The sequence below is a fragment of the Dendropsophus ebraccatus genome, chromosome 14, assembly GCF_027789765.1.
Source record: "Dendropsophus ebraccatus isolate aDenEbr1 chromosome 14, aDenEbr1.pat, whole genome shotgun sequence".
Taxonomy (NCBI): Eukaryota; Metazoa; Chordata; class Amphibia; order Anura; family Hylidae; genus Dendropsophus; species Dendropsophus ebraccatus.
The window spans coordinates 69,744,370-69,770,245 of record NC_091467.1 but is presented as its reverse complement, the minus strand read 5'-3'; the positions used below and the strand labels follow the sequence as shown (position 1 = coordinate 69,770,245).

Genomic DNA, 25,876 nt, shown 5'->3' with positions numbered 1-25,876 from the left:
TGCAGATAGGTGGGCGCTCCTGGCGCGGTCTGTGTGCAGATAGGTGGGCGCTCCTGGCGCGGTCTGTGTGCAGATAGGTGGGCGCTCCTGGCGCGGTCTGTGTGCAGATAGGTGGGCGCTCCTGGCGCGGTCTGTGTGCAGATAGGTGGGCGCTCCTGGCGCGGTCTGTGTGCAGATAGGTGGGCGCTCCTGGCGCGGTCTGTGTGCAGATAGGTGGGCGCTCCTGGCGCGGTCTGTGTGCAGATAGGTGGGCGCTCCTGATGCGGTCTGTGTGCAGATAGGTGGGCGCTCCTGGTCTGTGTGCAGATAGGTGGGCGCTCCTGGTGCGGTCTGTGTGCAGATAGGTGGGCGCTCCTGGTCTGTTTGCAGATAGGTGGGCGCTCCTGGTGCGGTCTGTGTGCAGATAGGTGGGCGCTCCTGGTCTGTGTGCAGATAGGTGGGCGCTCCTGGTGCGGTCTGTGTGCAGATAGGTGGGCGCTCCTGGCGCTATTGTAAATTTTTACATGGATTGACCTTGAAATTCACTTTTCCATCTCCGAGTGTGCCACGGATCTTTGTACTTTATGATGGATGGGCTGACACCTTTCCGAATGGCACCCCTTTATACTATACTCTCTAACATTACTAGTCTTTTACTTAAAGGGGTACTCTGGCGAAAATCTTTTTCAGATCGGCTGGTTTCAGAAAGTTACATAGATTTGTAATTTACTTCTGAGAAAGGAAATAACCTCCAATAAGATGTGAGATGATTATTGCCGAGCTTCTGTCTTCCAGATGAGTGAGCGGAATGTGGCGGAGCCCAGTGTATTCCAGCAGACGGCGGCCCTGCTCCTGAAGAATCTGCTGCTGAAATGGAGGAGGCGGTGGTCCACTATATGGGTGAGGAAGTGACAGATCTGTCAGCTGGAAACCATTAATCCCTGGCTTCTTATATTATTATAACTATGTGATGGACGCAGAGCAGTCAGCACAGAGGCCGCTTCTCGGCTGTTTTGCTGCCTTTTTTTCTAGCTGTGTACCGTTCAGGTGAATTTACGTGCTGTAAAGAATAGCAGATTCCACAACACTTTGCAGCACGATACAGGCAGGGTTTTCTAAACACTGGTGCACTGGGGGCGGAGCTTCTACCCTCACTACACCTATCTGCCCCAATATTCATCAGGAGGGACAGGCCGGCTGGGGCGGATCGGTGCACTGAGGGTGAAGCCCCGCCCCTAGTTCACCAAAATGCCTCAGTAGCATATGAAATAACCTATAAATATCCTGAAAATGGTGCCGAGGATCAATGTAAGAAAATTACCTTCATCCTCTGCCCTCCATGAGGTATAGGGAATTATTAGCAGGTTAAATGCCGCTGTTGGGTGCAGATGTATACACTCCATACACAGCCACTATCTGTCACCACATGATTGCTCCAGGGCCGGTTGTGTAACCTCCTTAAGGGGGCCCTCACACACAGTCTTTTTGTGGCCTTAAAAAAAGGCAGAAAAAATGCCAATGTGGCACATAGCTTTTTTTATCATGCGTTTATGTTTTTTCCTGATCTTTTTCTGGTGGTTTTGACTTAATGTGTGAATAATTTTTTTTGTGTGTTTTTTTATTTTGTGCGTTTTTTCAGAAGGCTCCTTTTCCTCTGCCATCACATGACCTAGTTGCTGGACCAAAAGGGTGCAAAACCACCAGAAATAAACACCATATGCACAGCATTACCATTGAAGTCTATGAGAGAAAAACACCACCGTTTGCAAAAAAATCCTCTGCTGCCTGTGCTCCTGCCTGCACTCCTGCCTGCACTCTTCTGTTGCCTGCGTTCCCCTGTTGCCTGCACTCCTTTGCTTCCTGCACTCCTGCCTGCATCCCCCTGCTGCCTGCACTCCTCTGCTGCCTGCGTTCCCCTGCTGCCTGCACTACTGCTTGCGTTCCTCTGCTTTCTGCACTCCTGCCTGCATCCCCCTGCACTCCTCTGCTGCCTGGGTTCCCCTGCTGCCTGCACTCCTGCCTGCGTTCCCCTGCTGCCGGCACTCCTGCCTGCATTCCCCTGCTGCCTGCACTCTTGTCGCCTGCACTCCTACCTGCATTCTCCTGCTGCCTGCACTCCTGCCTGCGTTCCCCTGCTGCCTGCACTCCTGCCTGCGTTTCCCTGCTGCCTGCACTCCTGCCTGCACTCTTCTGTCGCCTGCACTCCTGCCTGCACTCTTCTGTCGCCTGCTCTCCTGCCTGCACTCTTCTGTTGCCTGCACTCCTGCCTGCACTCTTCTGTCGCCTGCACTCCTGCCTGCACTCTTCTGTTGCCTGCACTCTTCTGTTGCCTGCACTCTTCTGTTGCCTGCACTCTTCTGTTGCCTGCGTTTCCCTGCTGCCTGCACTCCTGCCTGCACTCTTCTGTTGCCTGCACTCCTGCCTGCGTTTCCCTGTTGCCTGCACTCCTGCCTGCACTCCTCTGCTGACTTTTAGCAGTCAGGTCACATTATTATAACCACTTCCTGCTTTTGGCATTGGCAGCACATAGCTTATGAAGGAAGTCACATGTGGTGAGCGGCTTGGCGGGTATACAAGTAATAAGTATTTGATACACTGCCGATTTTGCAAGTTTTCCCAACTACAAAAAATGGAGTGGGCTGTAATTTTTTATTACATTTTTTTTATTGGGTTTTAAAATAGGCAAAGAGAAGAACCAGCACCCCTGTGATACACAAATAGCCTTCACGGTGTAGTAGAGATGTACAGCCACATGGGGGCTCACAAAGTGAGGGAAAAGGAAGCAAAGTTACCAGAATAAGTAAAAGAACACAGAGGAACAGGGAGCAATAAACTGAATGACCCGATCTGTGCTAAAGAGAACTCAGTCTCCAGGCAGGGAGGAGGATGACGGAGAGTAGAAAGGACCGTCCAACCAACACGACCACTGGGAACTAAATTTAATGAACTGGTGCCGGAAATTTGTAATTTACTTCTATTTATAAACCTCCAGTCTTCCAGTACTTATCAGCTGCTGTATGTCCTGCAGGAAGTGGTGTATTCTCTCCAGTCTGACACAGTGCTCTCTGCTGCCACCTCTGTCCATGTCAGGAACTGTCCAGTGAAGCAGCAAATCCCCATAGAAAGCCTCTCCTGCTCGGTGTTCCTCCCTGTATAGTTAGATGTAATCATATAAGCAGCTTGGTGACTTTTTATCGGTTGATGATGGTGATTTCTGGTTTTCAGGAATGGCTACAGAACTTGGCGTTTTTTGTGTTGACGCTGATGCTGATCACTGTTGGGGAATATCACGAGCTGGGGGCCATAGTGCTCTCACCTGCGGGGGAGGCCGGATCATTGGACGCCTTTGACAGTTCCGGCCTTGTAGTGGGATATGTGCCCAGTCCTCCGTCCATCAGAGAGATCATGGAGAAGGTGGCTAACAGCAGCATGATACCAGGTAGGTGGACAGAAAGCACTATGCTATTTAAAGGGAATATGTCACCAAGATTATTATTTTTTTTCTTACTGATTAGACCCAAATACTGAAACACCTTTTTTTTATCAAATCTGTTTCTATTTTCTTGTTGTAATTTTTTTTATTTTATTTTTATAACATTACTATGGGGGCAGCCATCTTGCCTGAGCTGTTTCATGGACATAGATACAATGAACACTTCCAGACCCTATTCTTTATATGGGACGTTATATGTTAGGAGGCATGCTCTGTGACCTGTGTAAAGGTGATTCCACAGGGAGCGGGGAGGCTGAGCTGCTGCTGTCTTTGCTATCTACTGGCTTCACCTTTCACTGTAGTGCTGTACAGATCACTTTCCAGCAGTCCAATCCATGCCATTTAGCTAGCATTTAGTAAAAAAAAAAAAAAAAAAAGAGCCATAGATTTGCACTTTACTTCTATTTAAAATTTTCCAGTCTTTCAGAACTTATCAGCTGCTGTATGTCCTGCAGGAAGTGATGTATTCTCTCCAGTCTGACACAGCTCTCTCTGCTGCCACCTCTGTCCATGTCAGGAACTGTCCAGAGCAGCAGCAAATCCCCATAGAAAACCTCTCCTGCTCTGGACAGTTCCTGACATGGACAGAGGTGGCAGCAGAGAGCACTGTGTCATACTGGAAAGAATACACCACTTCCTGCAGGACATACAGCAGCTGATAAGTACTGGAAGACTGGAGATTTTTTAATAGAGGTAAATTACAAATCTCTGGCACTTTCTGGCACCAGTTGATATGGATACCCCCTTAATATTCATGACATGATAATAAGTCTCACGTCCGCTTCCTTCCTCCTGTCACTTTACTCCTGTTTGTCTTATTGCAGCCGAAAATGTAAAAGAATATGACAACGAAAATCTATTGCTGGAGGCCATGCGCGGGAACCTGACGGCGGCCATCGTGTTTGAAGATTTGTTCCGCTATCACATCAGATACAACATATCCGATATCACCCCTCCAAATGAATACTTCTCACACATGGGTAAAGAATAGGTCTACGACTCTAGTCGCTCTGCTAGCCTTGGCTCCCAAGGCATGATGGGAATTGTAGTTTTGCAACAGTAGGAGGGCCTGAGTCTGGTGTAGCAGAGCTGAGCCTGTCAGGCGGCATCCCTAAGGCAGATCTCAGTCCTGTGTCTCCCTGTTGCTTTTGCAGGAGGCTGTTATTCACCCACATCCAATAGTTGTATTCCCTTTAAATACTGGAGAAAAGGATTCCTCTCGCTGCAAGCCAGTATCAGCTCCGCTATCATTGAAGTAAGTGCGGCGCCACCGGTATGTCAAAAAGTGAGAAATTCTGTTTGGACAGAGAGTTTGTGGGGGAGAGTTATCAAACATGATGTAAAGTGACACTGGCTCAGTCGCCCCTAGCAACCAATCAGATTCCACCTTTCATTTTCCAAAGAGTCTGTGAGGAATGAAAGGTGGAATCTGATTGGTTGCCGGAGGCGACTGAGCCAGTTTCACTTTACACCATGTTTGATAAATCTCCTCCTGTCTGTTTGTTGTTCCAACCACACTCTGTCTGATTCCTAACATTTCTCTATATCTCTTAGATTATTAAATATGACTTCTTACCCCAGGAAAACAGATCTAGAATCTTGGCCACTAGGTGTCTCCCTTCCCTGCAGTCTGCCGGTCACTGCCTGGTATCACTGGAATTCTGTCTCTAATAACCCTCGTATCCCATTCCTTGCTCTCTCGACATTTTTTTTTCTATCCACATAGTACTATAGACGAATCTAACCTGATGATATCCCCCTATTGCGCAGAAGGTGCCGTGGATGAAACTGTGTCTCTTATCTTCCTCCTCGGCGCCGTTGCAGTGCAGTTAGGATGGGTTCGCACTTCGTTTTTGCAATTAGTTTTCTTTTTTTCATCTGTTTTTTTTTGCAAAATGGGATGCAGTTGTGATCCATTTTTCCATTGACTTCCATTATAAAAAAAAAAAACTGTTCAAAACCGATCCATTTTTTAACATACACAAAAACGTAGTCAACCTCATTTTTGTGTCCGTTAAAAAAAAAAAAAAGATCCATTTTGATCCATGTTTTGTTTTTGTTTTTTTTTTATGATGGAATTCAATGGAAAAACGTATCAAAACGGATGGCCACAAATCAGGTTTTTAAAAAAAAAAAAAAAATGGATTGTAAAAATGCAGTGTGAACCCAGCCTTAGTCTGTTATTTCTTGTTCTGGTATGATCATTAGGAGCACTGGGGCATCGTTAGGATTACTGCCCTGCCCTCATAGCGCCGATCCTGGTAATCCTTGTTCCTGGTGATTGCATCCCATCTACACAGTTAGGCTGTGTTCACACAACTTACTTTTGTATTATTCACGGCCGTTGTTGCAAATTTCAACAACGGCCTTGATCGATACAAAAGATAGATTGCCATAGAAGTCAGAGGGAATCCCAGACGGAGTGTATACTGACATGTCAGTTTTGTGTGGCCGCTATTCATTGAATAGCAGCCGCACAGAACATGTCAGTTCACACAATGGAGCGTGCAGCTCCTGCCGCACTCTCCATTGCATGCAGCAGTGATTTGGGATGCGGGCACACACAGATGCGCCCGCATCCCAATTCAGTACAAATGAAGTTCATCCGGCCAGTACTGCAGTATTGTCCGGATGAACTTCACGGACACCGACCGCTCTGTGACACAGCCAGATCACAGAACGGCCAGTGTTTCAGGTAGTGTGACCCTTGCCTTATAAAGGAGTCTGTCTACATGAGACCACCCATTCTTAGCATTAATACTAACTTTCTGGTTACAGGTGACCACCAACCACTCTGTATGGAAGAACATGGCTTCCATCAAAGTAGCCAAAATGCTCTCACCAGACGTGACGTGGGGAACCAACCTCCACATTGGATCCTTCCTGCTGTTCATAAACTTGACCTTTGTGTCCTTGATGTATCTGCTGACTCTGTACATCTCACGAGAGCGCTGCGAGATGAAGGAGATCATGCGGATGATGCGGCTGAGCGATCTCGCTTTCTGGTGAGTAATCAAACATCATGATCCTTAAAGTAGTGAAGGTATATTGCTGTACAGTATAGCTGGGAGATCTCCTATGAGGGTGTAGTGTTCAGGGTGATGGTCAAGTTGGAGGGAGATAGATCCGGCTGAATTCTGAGCTGGAGTAGATAGCAGGAACGGGAATTATTAACCCTCTGCTGCTCACCGCACATGTTCCTGTGTCATAGAGGTCAGGCCGTGTATTAGGGTCCATAGCCTGAATTACAGAGTATTACTACACCCCCCTCTCCTATTCTCTATATAAGTGATGGAAAAATTTATTTCCGCTTTTCCGACGCATTGTTCTCCATTCCTAGGTTATCCTGGGCTCTGTTGTACGCCGTCTATGTGCTCATAATGGCGAATCTGATGACTCTGGTTACACAAGAGTTCATGTTCCTTAAGAGCTCCTATGGCCTCATCCTGCTACTGTTTTTCCTATACGGTATATCATCGGTACGTATAGCCGACATTCACATCTACCAGGGCTTGTATTAAAGAGGACCTCCAACTTCACTTTTACCAATACAGAGCTTCACATTTATCCACTGTGCAAAGTGATCACATTTTGTCCGTTTTTGCCAACAGCTAGGGGGCGCCTGTTGCAAATCAATTAAAGGGGTAGTTCAGTGAACATTTGTTTCTTTCAAATCATCTTGTAATTTGCTTCTATTAAAAAAACTCAAGTCTTCAAGTACTTATCAGTTGCTGTATGCCCTGCAGGAAGCGGTTTATTTTTTTCCAGTCTGACACAGTGCCCTCTGCTGCCACCTCTGTCCATGTCAGGATCCTCATAGAAAACCTCTCCTGCTCTGGACAGTTCCTGACATGGACTGTGGTGGCAGCAGAGAGCACTGTGTCGGACTGGAAAGAATACACCACTTCATGCAGGACATACAGCAGCTGATAAGTACTGGAAGACTGGAGATTTTTTTAATAGAAGTAAATTACAAATCTCTGGCACCAGTTGATTTAAAAGAATTTTTTTTCTTGCTGAACTACTCATCAATGAATTGGTCTTTAGTGAGCGCCCCCTACTGGTAACGGCAGGAAGCCATACTTGTACTATGTGATGGCTGTGTGAAGAAGTTCATAGCTCTGTAACCAGCCTCTCTCCAGCTATCACTGACAGTATCCTTATCCTTCCACAGATGTGTTTCACCTTCCTGCTTATAGTTCTTATCCAGAGTCCTCGAGCCACCGCCATTGCCGGATTCTTCATCACCTTCCTCCAGTCGGTCCTCAGCCTTGTGCTGTTTATGAAGGATCTCCACAAATCCCTTGAGGTTCTTCTGAGCATCTTCCCCGCCTTCGCCTTCTCGGTTGGAATTTCACAGGTGAACGGCCATATTAGAATCCATTATCATGTCGTTTTGGTGTCTGATAGTTAAGTATCCATTAGGGGCACTGACTATGTAATCGAGCGCCTCCCCATGAATCGATTGCTCCCTGTTATTAGCCATTTCATTTCCCCTGTGGTGGCGTTGCAGGGGAATAAAATACTTACTGTCAGTTTCCCCGCACATCTGATCGCTGGGGATTAAAAAAAATCTTTCAAATCAACTGGTGCCAGAGATTTCTAATTTACTTGTATTACAAAATCTCCAGTCTTCCAGCACTTATCAGCTGCTGTATGTCCTGCAGGATGTGGTGTATTCTCGCCAGTCTGACATGGTGCTCTCTGCTGCCACCTCTGTCCATGTCAGGAACTGTCACGAGCAAGAGAGGTTTTCTCTGGGGATTTGCTGCTGCTCTGGACAGTTCCTGACATGGACAGAGGTGGCAGCAGAGAGCACTGTGTCAGACAGGAGAGAATACACCTCTTCCTGCAGGACATACTGCAACTGATAAGTACTGGAAGACTGGAGATTTTTTAAATTAGATTCAAAATGTCTGGCACTTTCTGACACCAGTTGATTTGAAAGAATTTTTTTTTTGTGAACAACCCCTTTAAATGATCATTATCTAGCCACCTATAGACACCACTAGGGGGCGCTCCTTATGTTCATACAGTTCCAGATGGCTTTTACTATGTTTCCAGACTCTGTATATGGAACATGAATATCAAGGCGTCCACTTCTCAGACTTGGTGAACGATTCCTCTCACGTACTGTTCAGCTGCATCGTTCTTATCCTGGACGCCATTTTCTACATGACGTTGACGCTTTATTTTGAGAAGATTTTGGCAGGTAAGCAATGCAGCGTGTACGGAAGTATTATATCCAAACCAGGTATGAAGCCTGGGGAGAAGTAGAAGGGGCCAAACCAGTCGTCCTCCATTACAATCCTCAGGTACCAGTTGTCCCGCCACAATGTCGGAACGTGACAGCGCCATATTTTTGAGTGCAAACAGCGGGAACGCAGCTGTGAGTGTATGGCGCTATTAGTGCTTTCTACCAGAGCCTACAATTTATTTGGTGAATGTAGACATGTATCTGAATGTTAGGTATCATCAAGCATACATGGTTTCTGAATACAGTGAGGAGGGGTAAGCGGCTGTCAGATTATTTGGGCAGGAGCTTATCTCTCCGAGAACAGAAAGGAAGTGGTATCTGGATCTTTGGTCCTCCAACAGTATTTCCAGGCCCCGCCTCCTCCAGCTGTCAGTCATTCTGGAGGAGGCGGCCTGAAATTACAGCAGCGGTTGGAGAACCAGGAGCTGGATCATAAGCAGTGCATATCATATATGTACAGTATATCCTATATGCACATTCTATATGTACAGTATATCCTCTATACACATACTCTATGTACAGTATGTCCTATATACCTATCCTATATGTACAGTATATCCTATATACACACATCCTATATGTACAGTACATCCTATATACATATCCTATGTGTACAGTATGTCCTATATGTACAGTATATCCTATATACCTATCCTATATGTACAGTACATCCTGTATACACATTCTACACTCACGGGCCACTTTATTAGGTACACCTGTCCAACTGCACGTTACCGCTTAATTTCTAATCAGCCAATCACATGGCGGCAACTCAGTGCATTTAGGCATGTAGACATGGTCAAGACAATCTCCTGCAGTTCAAACCGAGCATCAGTATGGAAAAGAAAGGTGATTTGAGGCCTTTGAACGTGGCATGGTTGTTGGTGCCAGAAGGGCTGGTCTGAGTATTTCAGAAACTGCTGATCTACTGGGATTTTCACGCACAACCATCTCTAGGGTTTACAGAGAATGGTCCGAAAAAGAAAAAACATCCAGTGAGCGGCAGTTCTGTGGGCGGAAATGCCTTGTTGATGCCAGAGGTCAGAGGAGAATGGGCAGACTGGTTCGAGCTGATAGAAAGGCAACAGTGACTCAAATAGCCAACCGTTACCACCAAGGTAGGCAGAAGAGCATCTCTGACCGCACAGTACAGAGATGGGCTACAGCAGCAGAAGACCACACCGGGGGCCACTCCGCTCAGCTAAGAACAGGAAACTGAGGCTACAATTTGCACAAGCTCATCGAAATTGGACAGTGGAAGATTGGAAAAACGTTGCCTGGTCTGATGAGTCTCGATTTCTGCTTGAACATGACAATGAGTTCACTGTACTCAAATGGCCTCCACAGTCACCAGATCTCAATCCAATAGAGCATCTTTGGGATGTGGTGGAACGGGAGATTGGCATCATGGATGTGCAGCCGACAAATCTGCGGCAACTGTGTGATGCCATCATGTCAATATGGACCAAAATCTCTGAGGAAGCTTCCAGCACCTTGTTGTATCTATGCCATGAAGAATTGAGGCAGTTCTGAAGGCAAAAGGGGGCCCAACCCGTTACTAGCATGGTGTACCTAATAAAGTGGCCGGTGAGTGTATATGTACAGTATATCCTATATACCTATCCTCTATGTACAGTATATCCTCTATACACATCCTCTATGTACAGTATATCCTATATACATATCCTGTGTGTACAGTATGTCCTATATACCTATCCTATATGTACAGTATATCCTATATACATATCCTATGTGTACAGTATGTCCTATATACCTATCCTATATGTACAGTACATCCTATATACCTATCCTATATGTACAGTATATCCTATATACACACATCCTATATGTACAGTACATCCTATATACATATCCTATGTGTCCAGTATGTCCTATATGTACAGTATATCCTATATACCTATCCTATATGTACAGTATATCCTCTATATACCTATCCTCTATGTACAGTATATCCTCTATATACATCCTCTATGTACAGTATATCCTATATACATATCCTATGTGTACAGTATGTCCTATATACAAATGTGTGGTTTCAGTTTCCCTCAGTTAATGGTAACTATAAAGCAGGTTGTATACAGGCGATCAGCCAAGGATCAGATGTTGGCCCGCTCTCCAGCTGATCGCTGTCGCCTTCACATTGGCTGATTATCGGCTGCAGGAACATTTCTAGCGACTCTCCCAGCTGATAATCGCCCCGAGTAAAGGGCCCTTTAAGCTGTAGATACTGATGTATAATATTTAATGGTGTTTTCCCTTTCAGATAAACATGGTAAGAGATACAAGCCGCTCTTCTGTTTGAAATCATCGTTCTGGTCAAAGGGGAAGCCGACCCCTCTAAGGAATGAGGAGGGCGGATGTGGCGAGATCCTGGGGGGAGAGTACATAGAGAGAGTCTCTGCAGAATTACTCGGAAAAGAAGCCGTAAGGTAAAGAATACAATGCAAATCCTGGTCCTATGGCCGCCGCGTCTACAGCTACTATGGGGCCCTAAAGCTTTGGCTGTCCAGGCATGATGGGAATTGTAGTTTTGTAACAGCTGGAGGGCCGAAGGTTCCCCATCCCTGCTCCATAGCAAAGTGTTTCCAAAGTTACTCAACTTTCTATATAGGTTTGATCTGAAGAATTTGAAAAATCATTGATTTTCATTACAGAATCAATAAGGTCAGGAAGATGTTCAGCGACTCGGATAAAAAGGTGGAAGCCTTGAGAGGTGAGATTACTTCACATTATTACTAAGAACTTCTGTATAAGAATGACAGGGCAGTAATCCAGACCACAACGAATCTCACATCTGTATCCAGTCTGTGATCAAATAGCCGAATTTAACACTTTAAGTCACTTTTGCATAAAACAATTAGCAAAAACGCAGTGTGAACCCGGCCTAACAAACAGCGATGTGCGGTTGGTGGCCGATGATTTTAGGCCCGGACCTAAAGACATGATCAGCTGATGATCTGGCAGATTATCGCTCCTTGTAATAGGGCCCTTATGGTCGTTACTGCGGTCATCCTATCCTCCGTTATGTCCCCAAGCAAACCACTAAACCATGTGCACCGAAAAATTATCAATGATTTTAGGGTCCGCTCAAAAGATGCGATCAATGACAGACGAATGATTTCTCGTCAGCCGTTTTATCGTTGCTGCATACACACGGAACGATCATCGCTTATATTTGAACGATATAAAGTTTTTTCGCAGGATAATCGCCCTGTGTAATAGGGCCCTTAGACTGATCTTACATCCGAGCTGTTATTTCCGGGGATTCCAGCACTGAGGTCCCGACCAATAAAAACTTTTTTATAAATCTCTAGTATTTCTTTATGTGACAGCGCCCATTTAATATGAAGCTAGAATACTGACTGTATTAGCAGGTGGTCATAGATCTTTTCTTTTACCTCTTGCAGGTCTGGACCTCAGTATATATGAAGGACAGATTATGGCTCTGCTCGGACACAGCGGTGCAGGAAAAACAACATTACTCCATATTCTGAGTGGGATGTGCCCAGCGACTGGCGGTAAGATGTCGTCCTGTCTTCCAGAGAGACGTTACCAGGCAGCTGCACCTTCCTGGGAGCCTCCATGTACATCTCAGAGGTGTATATATACACAGTGGTACCTTGGTTTAAGAGTAACTTGGATTAAGAGCGTTTTGCAAGAAGAGATCACAGTTTTTCAAAATTGTGACTTGGTGTAAGAGCATTGCTTTGGTTTAAGAGCTCCCTGTGCTGGGTGGGAGCGTGAGTGGAGGAAGGGCATGGTCTGCATAGTAGGGTCTACAGCACTGCACTCTGACCCAGGAAGTCTCCCTTACCTTCATAATCCAGTTTAGGCTGGGACTTGCATCAGAGGACAGGACTATGGGAATAATCTCTCCATAGCTGTAACCCCTTTCTCCCCGGACAGAGAGAGCTGCTATACTGTGCCCACCCTACACCCTGCTCATTCCTTCTTTCACTCTCTGTCAGCCCTTGTCTCTCCCATCCTCTCCATTCCTGCTATAATGTGTCTGCACTCACATTCAGTTATACACACTGCTATAATGTGACAGCACTTATACTCAGCTATACACACCGCTGCTATAATGTGCCTAAAAAATCATTAATTTGGGGTGGGGAACCAACTGTCTGCATTTTAATGATTTCTTATGGGAAAATTTTCTTTGGTTTAAGAGCGGACTTGGATTACAAGCGTCGTCCCGGAACGAATTATGCTCCTAATCCAAGGCACCACTGTGTGTAATGTAAATGGTGAAAGTGAAAGTAAAAATAGGAAATCCAGCTATTCATAACGTAAAAACACCATGGGGGACTTTATTAAGTACTCATAGGCTGGTCTTAAATTAGGCCCCACCTCCTTGTCCCCAGCCGAATTCACTAATTGGTGCACGCCTCTCTGTGAATCTGCCCAGCACGGCGTACCAAATGCTTCCAGATTTGAACCATGATTTACACCTATGAGCAGGCATAAATCATGCTAAATTTGGCTGTGTGTATACAGCGCCAGTGCAGATGTATGTCTCCATGGTCACAGACTACAAACAACCCCTTTGTAGTCTGATCCTGCATTCCTAAGCTACCTTTGTAATGAACAGATTGTTTGACCTGATTGAGTGGATAAAAGTAACATAAACTGTATGTCACGTGTGAATGACAGCAGCGGCCCTTACAATGTCTCAATTATTAGCACTGGACAAACTTTTTGGAGAATTCTGCTTCAGATTCTGTCGGATGTTTTTGGATCTTTGTGGACTTGTCTCTGCAGGCTCGGTCTCAGTCTTGGACTATGATATATCAGATATGGAGCACTTAGAAGAGGTAAAGAAGAGACTCGGATTCTGCCCGCAGGTTGATCTGAAGTTTGATCCTTTAACAGTAAAAGAAAATCTAAAAGTATTTGCCAGAATAAAGGGAGTCCCATGGAAACGAGTGAACGAGGAGGTAACCTGATCAAAGTGTGTGTCCGCACCCCACCAACAGAGGAGCCCCCACTATATCCCTGGCTGCACCCTGGGGACCAGGCTAACCCCTAATATGTAATACCAATGTACTGTCATCATTGATCCTCTCCCACCACACATAAGACCCAGTCAAGATTCCTCCAATCTCCCTATGACATGAGGAGACAAAGGGGCTTTGGGTGGGGATAGGGGATAAATATTATTAAAGGGGTACTCCAGTGAAAAAAAAATCAAATCAACTGATGTCAGCAAGTGCCATAGAGTAGTAATTTACTTCTATTAAAAAATCTCAAGTCTCCTAGTACTTATCAGCTGCTGTATGTCCTGCAGGAAGTGGTGTCTTCTTTCCAGTATGACACAGTGCTCTCTGCTGCCACCTCTGTCCATGTCAGGAACTGTCCAGAGCAGGAGAGGTTTTATATGGGGATTTGCTGCTGCTCTGGACAGTTCCTGACATGGATGAAGACGGCAGCAGAGAGCACTGTGTGAGACTGGAGAGAAGACACCACTTCCTGCAGGACATACAGTAGCTGATAAGTACTGGAAGACTTGAGATTTTATTTTTTTTTAATAGAGGTAAGTTACAAATTTCTGGCACTAGTTGTTTTGAATTTAATATTTTTTTTTTTGTGCTGGAATACCCTTTAAGTAATTCTTATGTGCACTTTTAAAAACTTTTTTTTTCCAGGTACAAAGAGTGATCTCAGATTTGCTGATGGATAACATTGAGAATGTGGAGGCTTGTAAATTAAGCGGAGGACAGAAGAGAAAGCTGACCCTGGGGATAGCCCTCTTGGGAGACCCACAGGTAAGTGCCGTACAGATGTTGATCTAGATCAGTGCTTCTCAATTCCAGTCCTCAGGCCTCACCAACAGGTCATGTTTTGAGGATTTCCCATACAAAGGATACCTGTGCTAATACCTGATGGACTAAGTATAAGTATCACCTGTGAAATAGTAAGGAAATCCTCAAAACATGACCTGTTGGTGAGGCCTGAGGACTGGAATTGAGAAGCACTGGTCTAGATGGTGGTATGTTTTCTTTTGGGCTGGGTGTACACCACTATCCACAGCTATTACTTCTGTTAAAGTGTCACTGTCGTGAAATTTTTTTTTGCAGAAATCAATAGTCCAGGCGATTTTAAGAAACTTTGTAATTGGGTTTATTATCCGAAAAATGCATTTTTATCATGAAAAAGCTGTTTGAAGCTCTCCCCCCTGTCTTCATTGTTCTCCTATGGAGAGAGCTAAAGAAGACCAAAACAGGACAACAAAGAGTTAATCTACAAATATCTCACCCGTTATCTTCTTGGGCAGTCACCAGTGACCTGTCTGAGCTCAGATTACAGCTGTCACCCAGCTCAGTGCCTGTAATCCTCTGTTATCTGCTTTCTGCTGCCGGCTAACTCCCTCCTTCCTCCTCCCCCCTCCCCTCTCCATAGAGCAGACAGGGGACGTCTCCTGCAACAAGTCACAATTTTCAGATTTTTTGGAGTGGATGAAAAAGAGGAAGGAGGGGGGGGACCTGGGAAAAGGCTTTTTACATGCAGATAATGGCAGATTTGGCTAATAAACCCAATTACAAAGTTTCTTAAAATCGCCTGGACTATTGATTTCTGCAAAAAAAAAAAAAATACGACAGTGACTCTTTAAGGCAATGCTTGTGTATGCTCATCTGGGCTGAGTGTGCATATGTCCTCCATGGGGAGAGGGGGGTACATTGCTGCCAGACACCTGGAGTTGTGGCCTAACTCCAGTATACAATGCAATGCGTCACTTCCCCTGCAGCAGCACCAGCATCACTGCCAGATCCCTCACATGTTACAACATATACCTGGTAATCCCAGTAATGAGACCCCCCCAAATATCTATAATCTGTTCCAGATTCTTCTCCTGGATGAGCCGACCGCTGGGCTGGACCCTTGTTCCCGCCATCATATTTGGTCTCTGCTGAAAGAACGCAAAGTCAATCGGGTGACTGTGTTCAGTACGCAGTTTATGGACGAGGCAGATATACTCGCCGGTGAGTCGCATTGTCGCAGACCGTTTTGTGATTCCTGAAAATGAACGTCATTTTAAACATTCTTATATATTTTTTTTAGATAGGAAAGCTGTTATATCCAATGGGAGACTGAAATGCGTTGGATCATCCCTGTTCTTGAAAAGAAAATGGGGCATTGGCTATCATTTAAGGTGAAGGATTTTACTCTATCCTGTCTGTCCTATCTGTGTATCAGAATAACACAGCTCTGACCATTGTCAGTAATACATCAGGATATATTTAAAGGGGTATTCCACACACACATTACTTTTGATATGTTGCTGCCCATGATGAGACTAACAATTCCTTCCATACTTGTTATTTTCTATTCAGTCTCCTTCCCCCAGCTCTGAGCTGCTGCTTTCTGCTGAAGACACAAAAATCTGTGTGAGCCTTTCTCTCTGTCTCTCCTCCCTGTGAGCCTTTCTCCCTGTCTCTCCTCCCCTCCCCCTTCTGAGACAGCTAATGTAAACAAGTCCATGGATTTATCTGCAACATAACTCAACCTCAGATTAATCCTCCCAGCATTACAAAGAAGCTGATACAGTCTGCCAGGGACTTGTTTACATCAGCCATCTCAGAAGGGAGGCGGGAGGAGCGGGAGACAGAAAAAAAGGCTCACACACAGATTTTTGTGTCTTCAGCAGAAAGCAGCAGCTGAGAACTGGGGGAAGGAGACTGAATAGATAATAACAAGTATGGAAGGAATTGTTAGTCTCACTATGGGCAGCAACATATCAAATGTTTTAGTGGAATACCCTTTTAACCACTGAAGTCTGAGTCTAATGTATGTCTCATTGTATTTGTGTCCTCCTTTCTTGCATTGGTGTTTGTGCATTAACTCTTTATTCCTCTGACACTGACCAGGATGCAGGTGTCCCCATCCTGTGACCCTGAGGAGGTGACGTCCATCATCAAGCAGCACATACCCAGCGCTAAGCTGTCCGTGCACAACCAAGAACAGCTCACATATACCTTACCCTTTGAAAACGTGGACTGCTTCCCAGGTAACTAATAGAACTCTGTGTCACACGCTGCCCAATTATACCGACCCCCCAATAACTCCATAAATTATAATAAAACGTTTTCATGTCTTTGAATTTTAGACCTTTTTGCTCACCTGGACCGGCGTGTGGGACAGGATCTTGTCACCTATGGGGTCTCTATGACCACGCTGGATGATGTTTTCATCAAACTGGAAGGAGAGGCAGAACTTGAGAAAGGAGGTAAGGAGCCGAGTAAGGCCTAAGGGGCCTCTTATACCGAACGATTAACGGACGTTCTCAACAATAATCGTTTGGTGTAATAAGCCATGTTAAAAGGCAACGATCAGATGACCAGCATGATTTCAGCTGATCGATGTCTTTAAACCTGACCTATGAAAACTATAAGCATAGCGACAGTCTGCTAGTTTAATAGGAGCAGCGCCAGCAGACCACTTCTTTCTTAAATCGGCCACCCAATCTAAGGATTGTCTGGGCAGCCCCAATCAGCACTCGCTTGCTCCTCAATCATTCGGCCCTAAGAATCTACTGTTGGAAATACCCTGTGGACATCCCCCCCCCCCTCCCCAGAATGGTAGAGATGAAGACAGATTATCTGTTCACTGAGAGATCAGGTTACACCCTCTGCATATAGCAGAAAGTCTATAGAGAGTTGAGGGGGAAGAGGAGGGAGCAGCTGCAGATGAGTGGTAGAGACACTGCTGCTACTTCTTGTGTTTTACCCTAACCCTAACCCCACCTCCCAGTGCTGCTCTATAGTGTCCTCCATGTTGCTGCTGCTTCTTTGCGGGTTGGATACACAGAAGGAAACTATGGGCATAGTTCAAATAATCAAAATTTCTTTATCATGATTACTCACAACATGATGTATAAAAATTCATGAATTACAGTAAAAAAGTTTTAAAATCAAAGTCTATAAAATTTCATAGAAAAAGAGACCCAACCATTTACTGTGAAAAGTCACCTTCTTTAACAATGTTCTGTATGTCATCTACATTGTGAGGCTATGCTCACACTACGTATATTTGAGGCTGTATTTGGTTCTCAAGTCAGATCCTCATAGCAACCAAAACCAGGAGTGGATTGAAAACACAGAAAGGCTCTGTCCACACAATGTTGAAATTGAGTGGATGGCCGTCATTTAATGGCAAATATTTGCTGTTATTTTAAAACAACGGCTGTTGTATTGAAATAATGGCCGTTATTTACTGTTATATGGCGGCCATCCACTCAATTTCAACATTGTGTGAACAGAGCCTTTCTGTGTTTTCAATCCACTCCTGGTTTTGGTTGCTATGAGGCCTGAAATATACAGCCTCAAATATACGTAGTGTGAACCCAGCCTGATACCGTAATGTGATGGTGCTTCATCCTCTCATCCTAGACTACAGTGTATTCAGCCAGGAGCAGCCGATGGCAGATGACACCTCCTCAGCAGAAATGGAGGAGTCCGTCTTACTAATGTCCGACTCGGGGAATGTGACGCTTAGCGGCTTCCAGCTCTGGAGACAACAGGTTCTGGCTGCTGCACGGATTCGATACCTGAAGCTGAAACATGACCGGAAAACCTTCAGATCTATGTGAGACGCAACCCATAGAGAACAGGAGAAGCTGCAGTAATAGAGCCCAAGACTCCCTTGTAGAGCATGTCTGATAAATCCCATCTTACACTGTATATACAGGTGTATATAGAATATCTAGTCACTCTGTACATGCACTGCTTCTCTTGGGGTACATTTACCTAATCTACCGTGGATCCATCGAATTCACACTGACCCCACCAGCAGAATAGTGAGTGCAGCTCTGAAGTATAATACAGGATGTAACTTAGGATCATTACAGGATCAGTAATGTAATGTATGTACACAGTGACCCCCACCAGCAGAATAGTGAGAGCAGCTCTGGAGTATAATACAGGATGTAACTCAGGATCAGTAATGTATGTACACAGTGACCCCACCAGCAGAATAGTGAGTACAGCTCTGGGGTATAATACAGGATGTAACTCAGGATCAGTAATGTAATGTATGTACACAGTGACCCCACCAGCAGAATATAACAGAGTATAATACAGGATATAATCAGTACTAGTAGCATATAGATCATACATGTGTGTGTTACGTATATATATAATATTTGTTTTCCTGTTTTCCAGATTACTGATCTTCGCCCTGTCTATTCTACCTGTGATCGCCCTGACAATCTTCTTTAGCCTTATTCCTTTAATAAACGTTTTGGATCTTTCTCCCAATCTTTACTTCTCGCGGCCGGGCGATCGGTTCCATGGCTACTACACCAACCTCTTGATTCACAATAACACAGGCAGGTGTATTTATTATGCAGTTGGTTGTTATCCAGCTTGCCCAGCAATAGGGGATGTCCGTGAGGGTGCAGGGATTGTTGGGGTCAGACTATTCAGGGGTGCTAATTCTCTGAAGCAAAACAGTCCATACACATTCAAAAAAAGAGAAAACGAGAGTGCACTCACCCATAAAAATATCCTTTATTGTAGTCCCTGGATACAATCCATAAAAACACTTAGCGACTTGGGCGCCGGCACCTTCAGTGTAGGTAACAGCTCTGACGTCAGAGGAAGTGCATTGATTGCACGAAACAGCTGTCAAGTACACAGAAGGTGCCAGTGTCCAAGCCGCCGAGCCTTCTTGACTGTCACCCAACCCCTATATATTGTCTGTATAACTTACCTCCCTGTGATGTCACCCATATCAGGCTCCCCTATAGAAGACTTTATCACGGCTGTGCAATCCCAGCGTATTGTGGTCGATGTTGTGAATGGAGCGTACGATCTTAACACAGTAAAATACAGGGGAGCCATCGAGGTATCCCGTGGAGAAGAGGTCAGTCACCATTGTGTAGTTATCCATCAGAACGTATATAGTCTATAGTTTATTGCAAGGACGGGTAACCTGCGGCCCTCCAGCTGTTGCAAAACTACAATTCCCATCATGCCTGGACAGATGATGGGAAATGTAGTTTTGCACATCTGCATCTTGGGGATTACTGCACAGAAATAAAAGGACAATGTGGTATATTGTACGCGACCTCCTTACATATACATTCATTCCTTTTTATTGTAGGGCTACAGCTTTAAAATAGTTGGGAACCCCAAAGCCATCAACATATTACCCGTCCTGGTGAACGTCATCAGCAATGCCTACCTGAAGATGTCCGAGTCTGCGGACCTCATCCACGTGTGGAACGATCCCTTACTACCTGTATGTAACTGGTGGATATGTCAGTAACGCTACATGTCTGTCCTCGGCTGTTTTATCGGTTTTATCTTGCTAACGGCCCCGTTATCTCATAGATACTTCAGTGCAAAATCACAGATGATCTGCCGCTCAGGATTCATAGAAAGCTGAATGACGGCCTCTATGGGAGACATATTGGTTGTGACCCAACTTTCCCAGAATCTAATTTAATCAAACGGCAGAAGAATAGAAAAATGTGATCTTTTGGATCAGTGATTCACTAGGCAGTGATAAAGTCTGTTTTTTTTTTTTTTTTTTTTTTTATAGGATAATATAAAAACTTCTGATGTGATGCAAAATCACATGCTCATCACTTACACCCTGTTCACCGCCAGTCTGTCCCCTCACTTTGCTATGAGCAGCATTGGTGACAACATGGTGAGTGTCGCCCCCATTACCTGTACTGCTACAGCGTCTATATCATAGGCCTAACCAAGGGATCTCCAACCTCTTAGATCAAAGCTCGTAGCCAGCTGCGACTATCTGGCCTCTTCTCTTCAGCTTACTGGATCGGACAAGGCTTAGTGGACACCTCCTTCTACTGCCTCCTGATCTACCTGATGACCGCCATAGTTTTTGCTTTCAACCACTACATTGTCTTGTCCTTTGGGGAGGCCATGCTTCTGGTGAGTGATGGGAAGAGGTGTCATCATAACATAGCACTTCATGTATACATTTTATATATCATATTTAAAGACCACTATTCTGCTGGTGGGGTCACTGTGTTATATACCTTACATTACTGATGCTGTATTATACTCCAGAGCTGCACTCACTATTCTGCTGGTGCAGTCACTGTGTATATACATTACATTACTGATGCTGGTCTGATCCTGAGTTACATCCTGGATTATCCTCCAGAGCTGCACTCACTATTCTGCTGGTGGGGTCACTGTGTTACATACATTACATTACTGATGCTGTATTATACTCCAGAGCTGCACTCACTATTCTGCTGGTAAGGTCACTGTGTACATACATTACATTACTGATCCTGAGTTACATCCTGTATTATACTCCAGAGCTGCACTCACTATTCTGCTGGTGGGGTCACTGTGTACATACATTACATTACTGATCCTGAGTTACATCCTGTATTATACTCCAGAGCTGCACTCACAATTCTGCTGGTAGGGTCACTGTGTACATACATTACATTACTGATCTTGTACTGATCCTGAGTTACATCCTGTATTATACTCTAGAGCTGCACTTGTAATTATGTTTGACCTTACTGGAATTATCAGCCAGCTGACAACTGTATGAAGACTGAATAAGCAGGTGTTGCTAGGAGACGTCAGCAGAATTGTGAGTACAGCTCTGCAGCATAATTCAGGTTATTTGCAGGATAGATCATATAGTGTGTGTGTGTGTGTGTGTGTGTGTGTGTGTGTGCATATATATATATACACAGTATATGTGTGTGTGTGTGTGTGTGTATATATATATATATATATATATATATATATATATATATATATATATAAATATATATATATATATAAATATAAATTTGACAGGTGAATTTGTACTGTGTGTAATGTCATTCCACCTCCTGCTCTCGTTACAGATCATCAGCGTCATCGCATACAGTGCAGCAATGGTCTTATACTTGTACATATTTGCTTTTCTATTCAGAAAGAATAAAACCCATTATGACAGCTGGGCCTTGTTCTTTGTAGTGGTAAGTATCCAGTATACATAAGTGTAGCGGCACTGGGGTTCAGGACAGGTACTGTCAGCCGGGATACAGGTCAGTCTAGCTGGAGGACCCCGGCCCCGGATCTGTGCGTGGACCTGAGCTCTGTCCTCCTATTATAATGTTATTATGTGACAGATTGGACCTCAGGTATCGGAGCCTAGACATGGTGCTCACCACCCCCGATACTTACCTACTCCGATCAGCCATAATATATGAACCACTGAAGAGGATAGCATGGGTGATGTAGAGACAATAGCGCCTGTCTGGGTGGGGATATACTATACTATACTGGGATCTGCTGCTGTTGTGCTGGTGCAGATACCGCCGGAGTCCTTCACAGGTTGCAGGGAGTCCAGGCCCTGGTGAGGCAGAGGTGGTAGTAATGTTATGGCTGATCAGTGTAGTCATCATTTATAGAAGTCTGTAGCTGAACCTATTACACAGCACAAGCTCATGTCACTCACCCCAGCATTATAATTGGGGTCTCTACTGAATGCCTTAGGTCAGGGATGGGGAACCTGCGGCCCTCCAGCTGTTGCAAAACTACAATTCCCATCATGCCTGGACAGCCGAAGCTTTAGCATTGTAGTTTTGCAACAGCTGGAGGGCCGAAGGTTCCCCAATCCCCATCCCTGCCTTAGAATATGTAACATGGCTTCCGGCAGACAGACGTCCATTATATACTCATCTTCTCTCTTTCAGACGTCCTTCATCCCATTGATTGTAATGAACCTCTTCAGCAGCCACTTTCCTGTGGAATTTTTCCTTTACTGCCTCTTCTTCCCGAGCAGCAGTCTCGGAGCCATCTTTCTGTACATAGTAAGTGATAGTAGGACCATTCCCTGTTATGACTATAATGCAGCCATTACATCTATGTCGGGGAAAGCCGGACGACGCCAATATACTGCAGCTGTACCGGATTCCTGAACCGCACATCTACCCTCTGTTACTATACAGATCTGCCATTCAGGACTCCGATAATTCAGGATATTTAACTCTTGCCTAGCTTTCCACACAATAGATAGTTAAAGGGGTATCTCACTCAAGCAAAAAATTCTTTCAAATCAACTGGTGCTAGAAAGTGCCAGATATTTGTGATTCTCTCCAGTCTGACACAGTGCTCTCTGCTGCCACCTCTGTCCATGTCAGGAACTGTCCAGAGTAGCAGCAAATTCCTATAGAAAACCTCTCCTGCTCTGGACAGTTCCTGACATGGACAGAGGTGGCAGCAAAGAGCACTGTGTCAGACTGGAAAAAATACACCACCTCCTGCAGGACATACAGCAGCTGATAAGTACTGGAAGACTGGAGGTTTTTTTAATAGAAGTGAATGACAAATGTCTGGCACTTTCTGGCACCAGTTGATTTGAAAGAAAATATTTTTTTGTGAACTACCCCTTTCATGTATTGCATGGCTGTAAGTGTGGTCAGTCCCTGCTCCCATCTAAGCGCCTGGACACACAGCGACTTTCAGGATAGGTCACAGTTAGGTGAGCCAATCTCCTAAAATTTGTTTAGGATTAAATTCAATAAATCTGACCTCCAGGTTATTTCGGATTTTGGATTACCCACACAAAGTATGTACAGGAGCAGGGACTCCAGTCTCCATGCCTGTAAGATACACTGAGTGACTGGGCCAAGTGTCCATCACATGTACTGGGTGGATTCTGCATCGCATACAGCATCACCTGGGTGTACAGGAAAGAAACGAACGAGAAACGTTCCATGTCAGACTGCCTGTGCATTGTGTCACAGTGTTACGCAGCATGCAGCAGATGTTATATTTTTCTTTTTCTTTCTAGTTCTTCCAGACAGAGTTTTCACATGAACGTTTCTTCGCTATAATAGTGAGTACAGCTCTGTTATCAGCTCCACCGCTATACACATGATACATTCTGGTACAGCGCCAATACCAGGCGGGCACAGCATCACTCCACATAGGACAGGCCAGTGCCCTTACAGCGATTGCAGACAATGTTTCCTATAATGTACAAAAGAATTGTAGGAATTGGGGAAAATACTGTAAAGCTTATAGTATAAACCAGAGGTTTCTTAGGGTACTATTACATGGAACGATAATCGGCCGATTATCTTTCTGTGTAATAAACACAACGAACAGCCAATGATCGTTGTCATTGGCTGATCGTTGATATAGGTTTGGACCTATAATTGTCAGACGCCAACCGCGCATCGCTATGTGTAATATTGGTGTAATGTATGCAAAGAATACATTACCTACCTATCCATGCTGCAGGGCTCCTATTGCGCTCTGAAGCTGGAGCGTGCGGGACCCAGGGAGAAGCAGAGCGCAAGAGGCGCCCTGCAGCCTGGACAGGTAATGTATGCAGTTTAAGGGGCTGCAATGATATCGGTAACGAGCCCTTGTTAGGCGAATATCGAACTGTGTAATAGGCCCAGTAAATGAGTGCCAATCTAGCAGATCGGCGCTCGTTTACAGTTATTGGGCCCCCATTGGCCCGTGTGATAGTACCCTTAGACTGTGGCTCGGCTGTGAGCCATGAAGTGTTCTCCAGTAGAGGATGGTGGGGGTGAAGACTATCTCACCTGAGGACCCCCCAGCATGGTTGCTCAATAACTGCAGTGGAGTTTAGTCCGGGCCCACCTACCTGATTTTTGTGGGTTCTCCCCATAATCTTGTACTTTTCCTCCAACACTTGACCCCAGTATGTAAGTGTATTCAGGATCAGTTATGGCAGAATCCCTGCTGGCAGTCAGTGAATAGAAGCTGTGTACAGCGCCAGGTGTGACTAGCTCCATAACAAGCATATAGTATGATGCCAGTGTCTCCATCTATGTCTCTCGTTCTCAGCCCTTTCTACATATCATCTTATTCATTGGGATTCTCTGGTGCCTGGAATGGCTCTTTGGGAAGAAGACAATCCGGAGAGATCCAGTTTTCAGGTTCCGTATATATTCCATCCATTCCTAATCCTTTATATAAGATTACTGAGGATCTGGGGATGGAAGAGACATGGCAGAGCCCAGGAGGTTGGGGCAATGTGTTATCTGTAGTGTTAAAGGGAAGAAACCCACTGTGTTACCCTGACCCATCATTATAATGGGGTATGAAGGACCAGTTAAACAACACATTCAGCCATTCCCAGTCCCCGTAGTGGTATCATAATAATTTCCTGACAATTCAGAACGTACAGGAAGAAAACCAAACTGAAGAAAAACCCGGAGATGCTGGAAGGACCCGAGGACGTCTTGGCAGAAAGAGAGAAGGTTGAAACCCTGATGGCCTCTAAAAACACGGAGGAGGTAATGTGATATGTATGTTAGAAAGCTGTATGTTATACCCCGATATATACGGAGAGGAATGGTCCTTATAATGTAAGAACTCCAGCACTAACAATACACACGAGAGCAAAGCTGTCCGAACCCATCCATTCCTTGTGCACGGCCCCGATACACTGGCAACCGAACATGTGATACTCGCCCCGATACACTGGGTGATTAGCAACCGAACATGTGATACTCGCCCCGATACACTGGGTGATTAGCAACCGAACATGTGATACTCGCCCCGATGCACGGCCCCGATACACTGGCAACCGAACATGTGATACTCGCCCTGTGTAATAGACCCAGCAATCACTTATTCATCAGCTGATCTCATTTTCAACATATTTGAAAATCCTCATTCATCAGCCGCACATCGCCCTGTGTAATGCTGTGTTTACACGGAATGATTATCGTGCAAATTTGCACAATAACGATCGAATTCGAACGATAATCGTGCGTGTAAACGCAACGAACGATCAAACGACGAGCGAGAAATCGTTCATTTTGATCTTTGAACATGTTCTTAAATCGTCGTTCGCAAAAAATTTGCAGATCGTTCCGTGTAAACAGTTGTTCACCTATTTTACCTATGTGTGAGATAGGATTGAGCGCTCGTAAAACGAATTTTCCGTACAATATATCGTTCCATCTAAACGCTGATCGTTATAAAATAAAAAGTTACTTCGAAGTCGTTAATCAGGTGAATTATCGTTCCGTGTAAACGTAGCATAATGGGGATGAATGACAGAAGTAATTGGCTGCACAAACATCCCACCCCAGGCTGCATGATCATCGAGCTGTGTAACAGTCTTAAGGCCCTTGATAACTGTATAAAGATATA

General features: G+C 44.9%; 1 protein-coding gene across 3 annotated transcripts in view; it reads left to right on the top strand.

Annotated features, from left to right (window-relative positions):
• The window catches only part of LOC138772331 (ABC-type organic anion transporter ABCA8-like), a 58,432-nt gene that overhangs the window by 16,931 nt on the left and 15,625 nt on the right, over window positions 1-25,876 (top strand). For all 3 annotated transcript variants that reach the window (XM_069952646.1, XM_069952647.1, XM_069952649.1), the window contains exons 3-30: window positions 775-879; window positions 3,205-3,418; window positions 4,297-4,452; window positions 4,627-4,727; window positions 6,251-6,477; window positions 6,813-6,951; window positions 7,647-7,832; window positions 8,537-8,684; window positions 11,014-11,179; window positions 11,405-11,463; window positions 12,158-12,268; window positions 13,515-13,690; window positions 14,399-14,518; window positions 15,595-15,733; window positions 15,813-15,903; window positions 16,619-16,758; window positions 16,858-16,977; window positions 18,140-18,335; window positions 18,911-19,077; window positions 19,486-19,613; window positions 19,854-19,991; window positions 20,295-20,405; window positions 20,483-20,653; window positions 21,598-21,711; window positions 22,432-22,548; window positions 23,532-23,576; window positions 24,560-24,651; window positions 24,894-25,011. In XM_069952646.1, coding sequence (XP_069808747.1) covers window positions 775-879; window positions 3,205-3,418; window positions 4,297-4,452; window positions 4,627-4,727; window positions 6,251-6,477; window positions 6,813-6,951; window positions 7,647-7,832; window positions 8,537-8,684; window positions 11,014-11,179; window positions 11,405-11,463; window positions 12,158-12,268; window positions 13,515-13,690; window positions 14,399-14,518; window positions 15,595-15,733; window positions 15,813-15,903; window positions 16,619-16,758; window positions 16,858-16,977; window positions 18,140-18,335; window positions 18,911-19,077; window positions 19,486-19,613; window positions 19,854-19,991; window positions 20,295-20,405; window positions 20,483-20,653; window positions 21,598-21,711; window positions 22,432-22,548; window positions 23,532-23,576; window positions 24,560-24,651; window positions 24,894-25,011 — 3,795 coding nt within the window. The remainder of the gene's footprint in view (window positions 1-774; window positions 880-3,204; window positions 3,419-4,296; window positions 4,453-4,626; window positions 4,728-6,250; window positions 6,478-6,812; window positions 6,952-7,646; window positions 7,833-8,536; window positions 8,685-11,013; window positions 11,180-11,404; window positions 11,464-12,157; window positions 12,269-13,514; window positions 13,691-14,398; window positions 14,519-15,594; window positions 15,734-15,812; window positions 15,904-16,618; window positions 16,759-16,857; window positions 16,978-18,139; window positions 18,336-18,910; window positions 19,078-19,485; window positions 19,614-19,853; window positions 19,992-20,294; window positions 20,406-20,482; window positions 20,654-21,597; window positions 21,712-22,431; window positions 22,549-23,531; window positions 23,577-24,559; window positions 24,652-24,893; window positions 25,012-25,876) is intronic.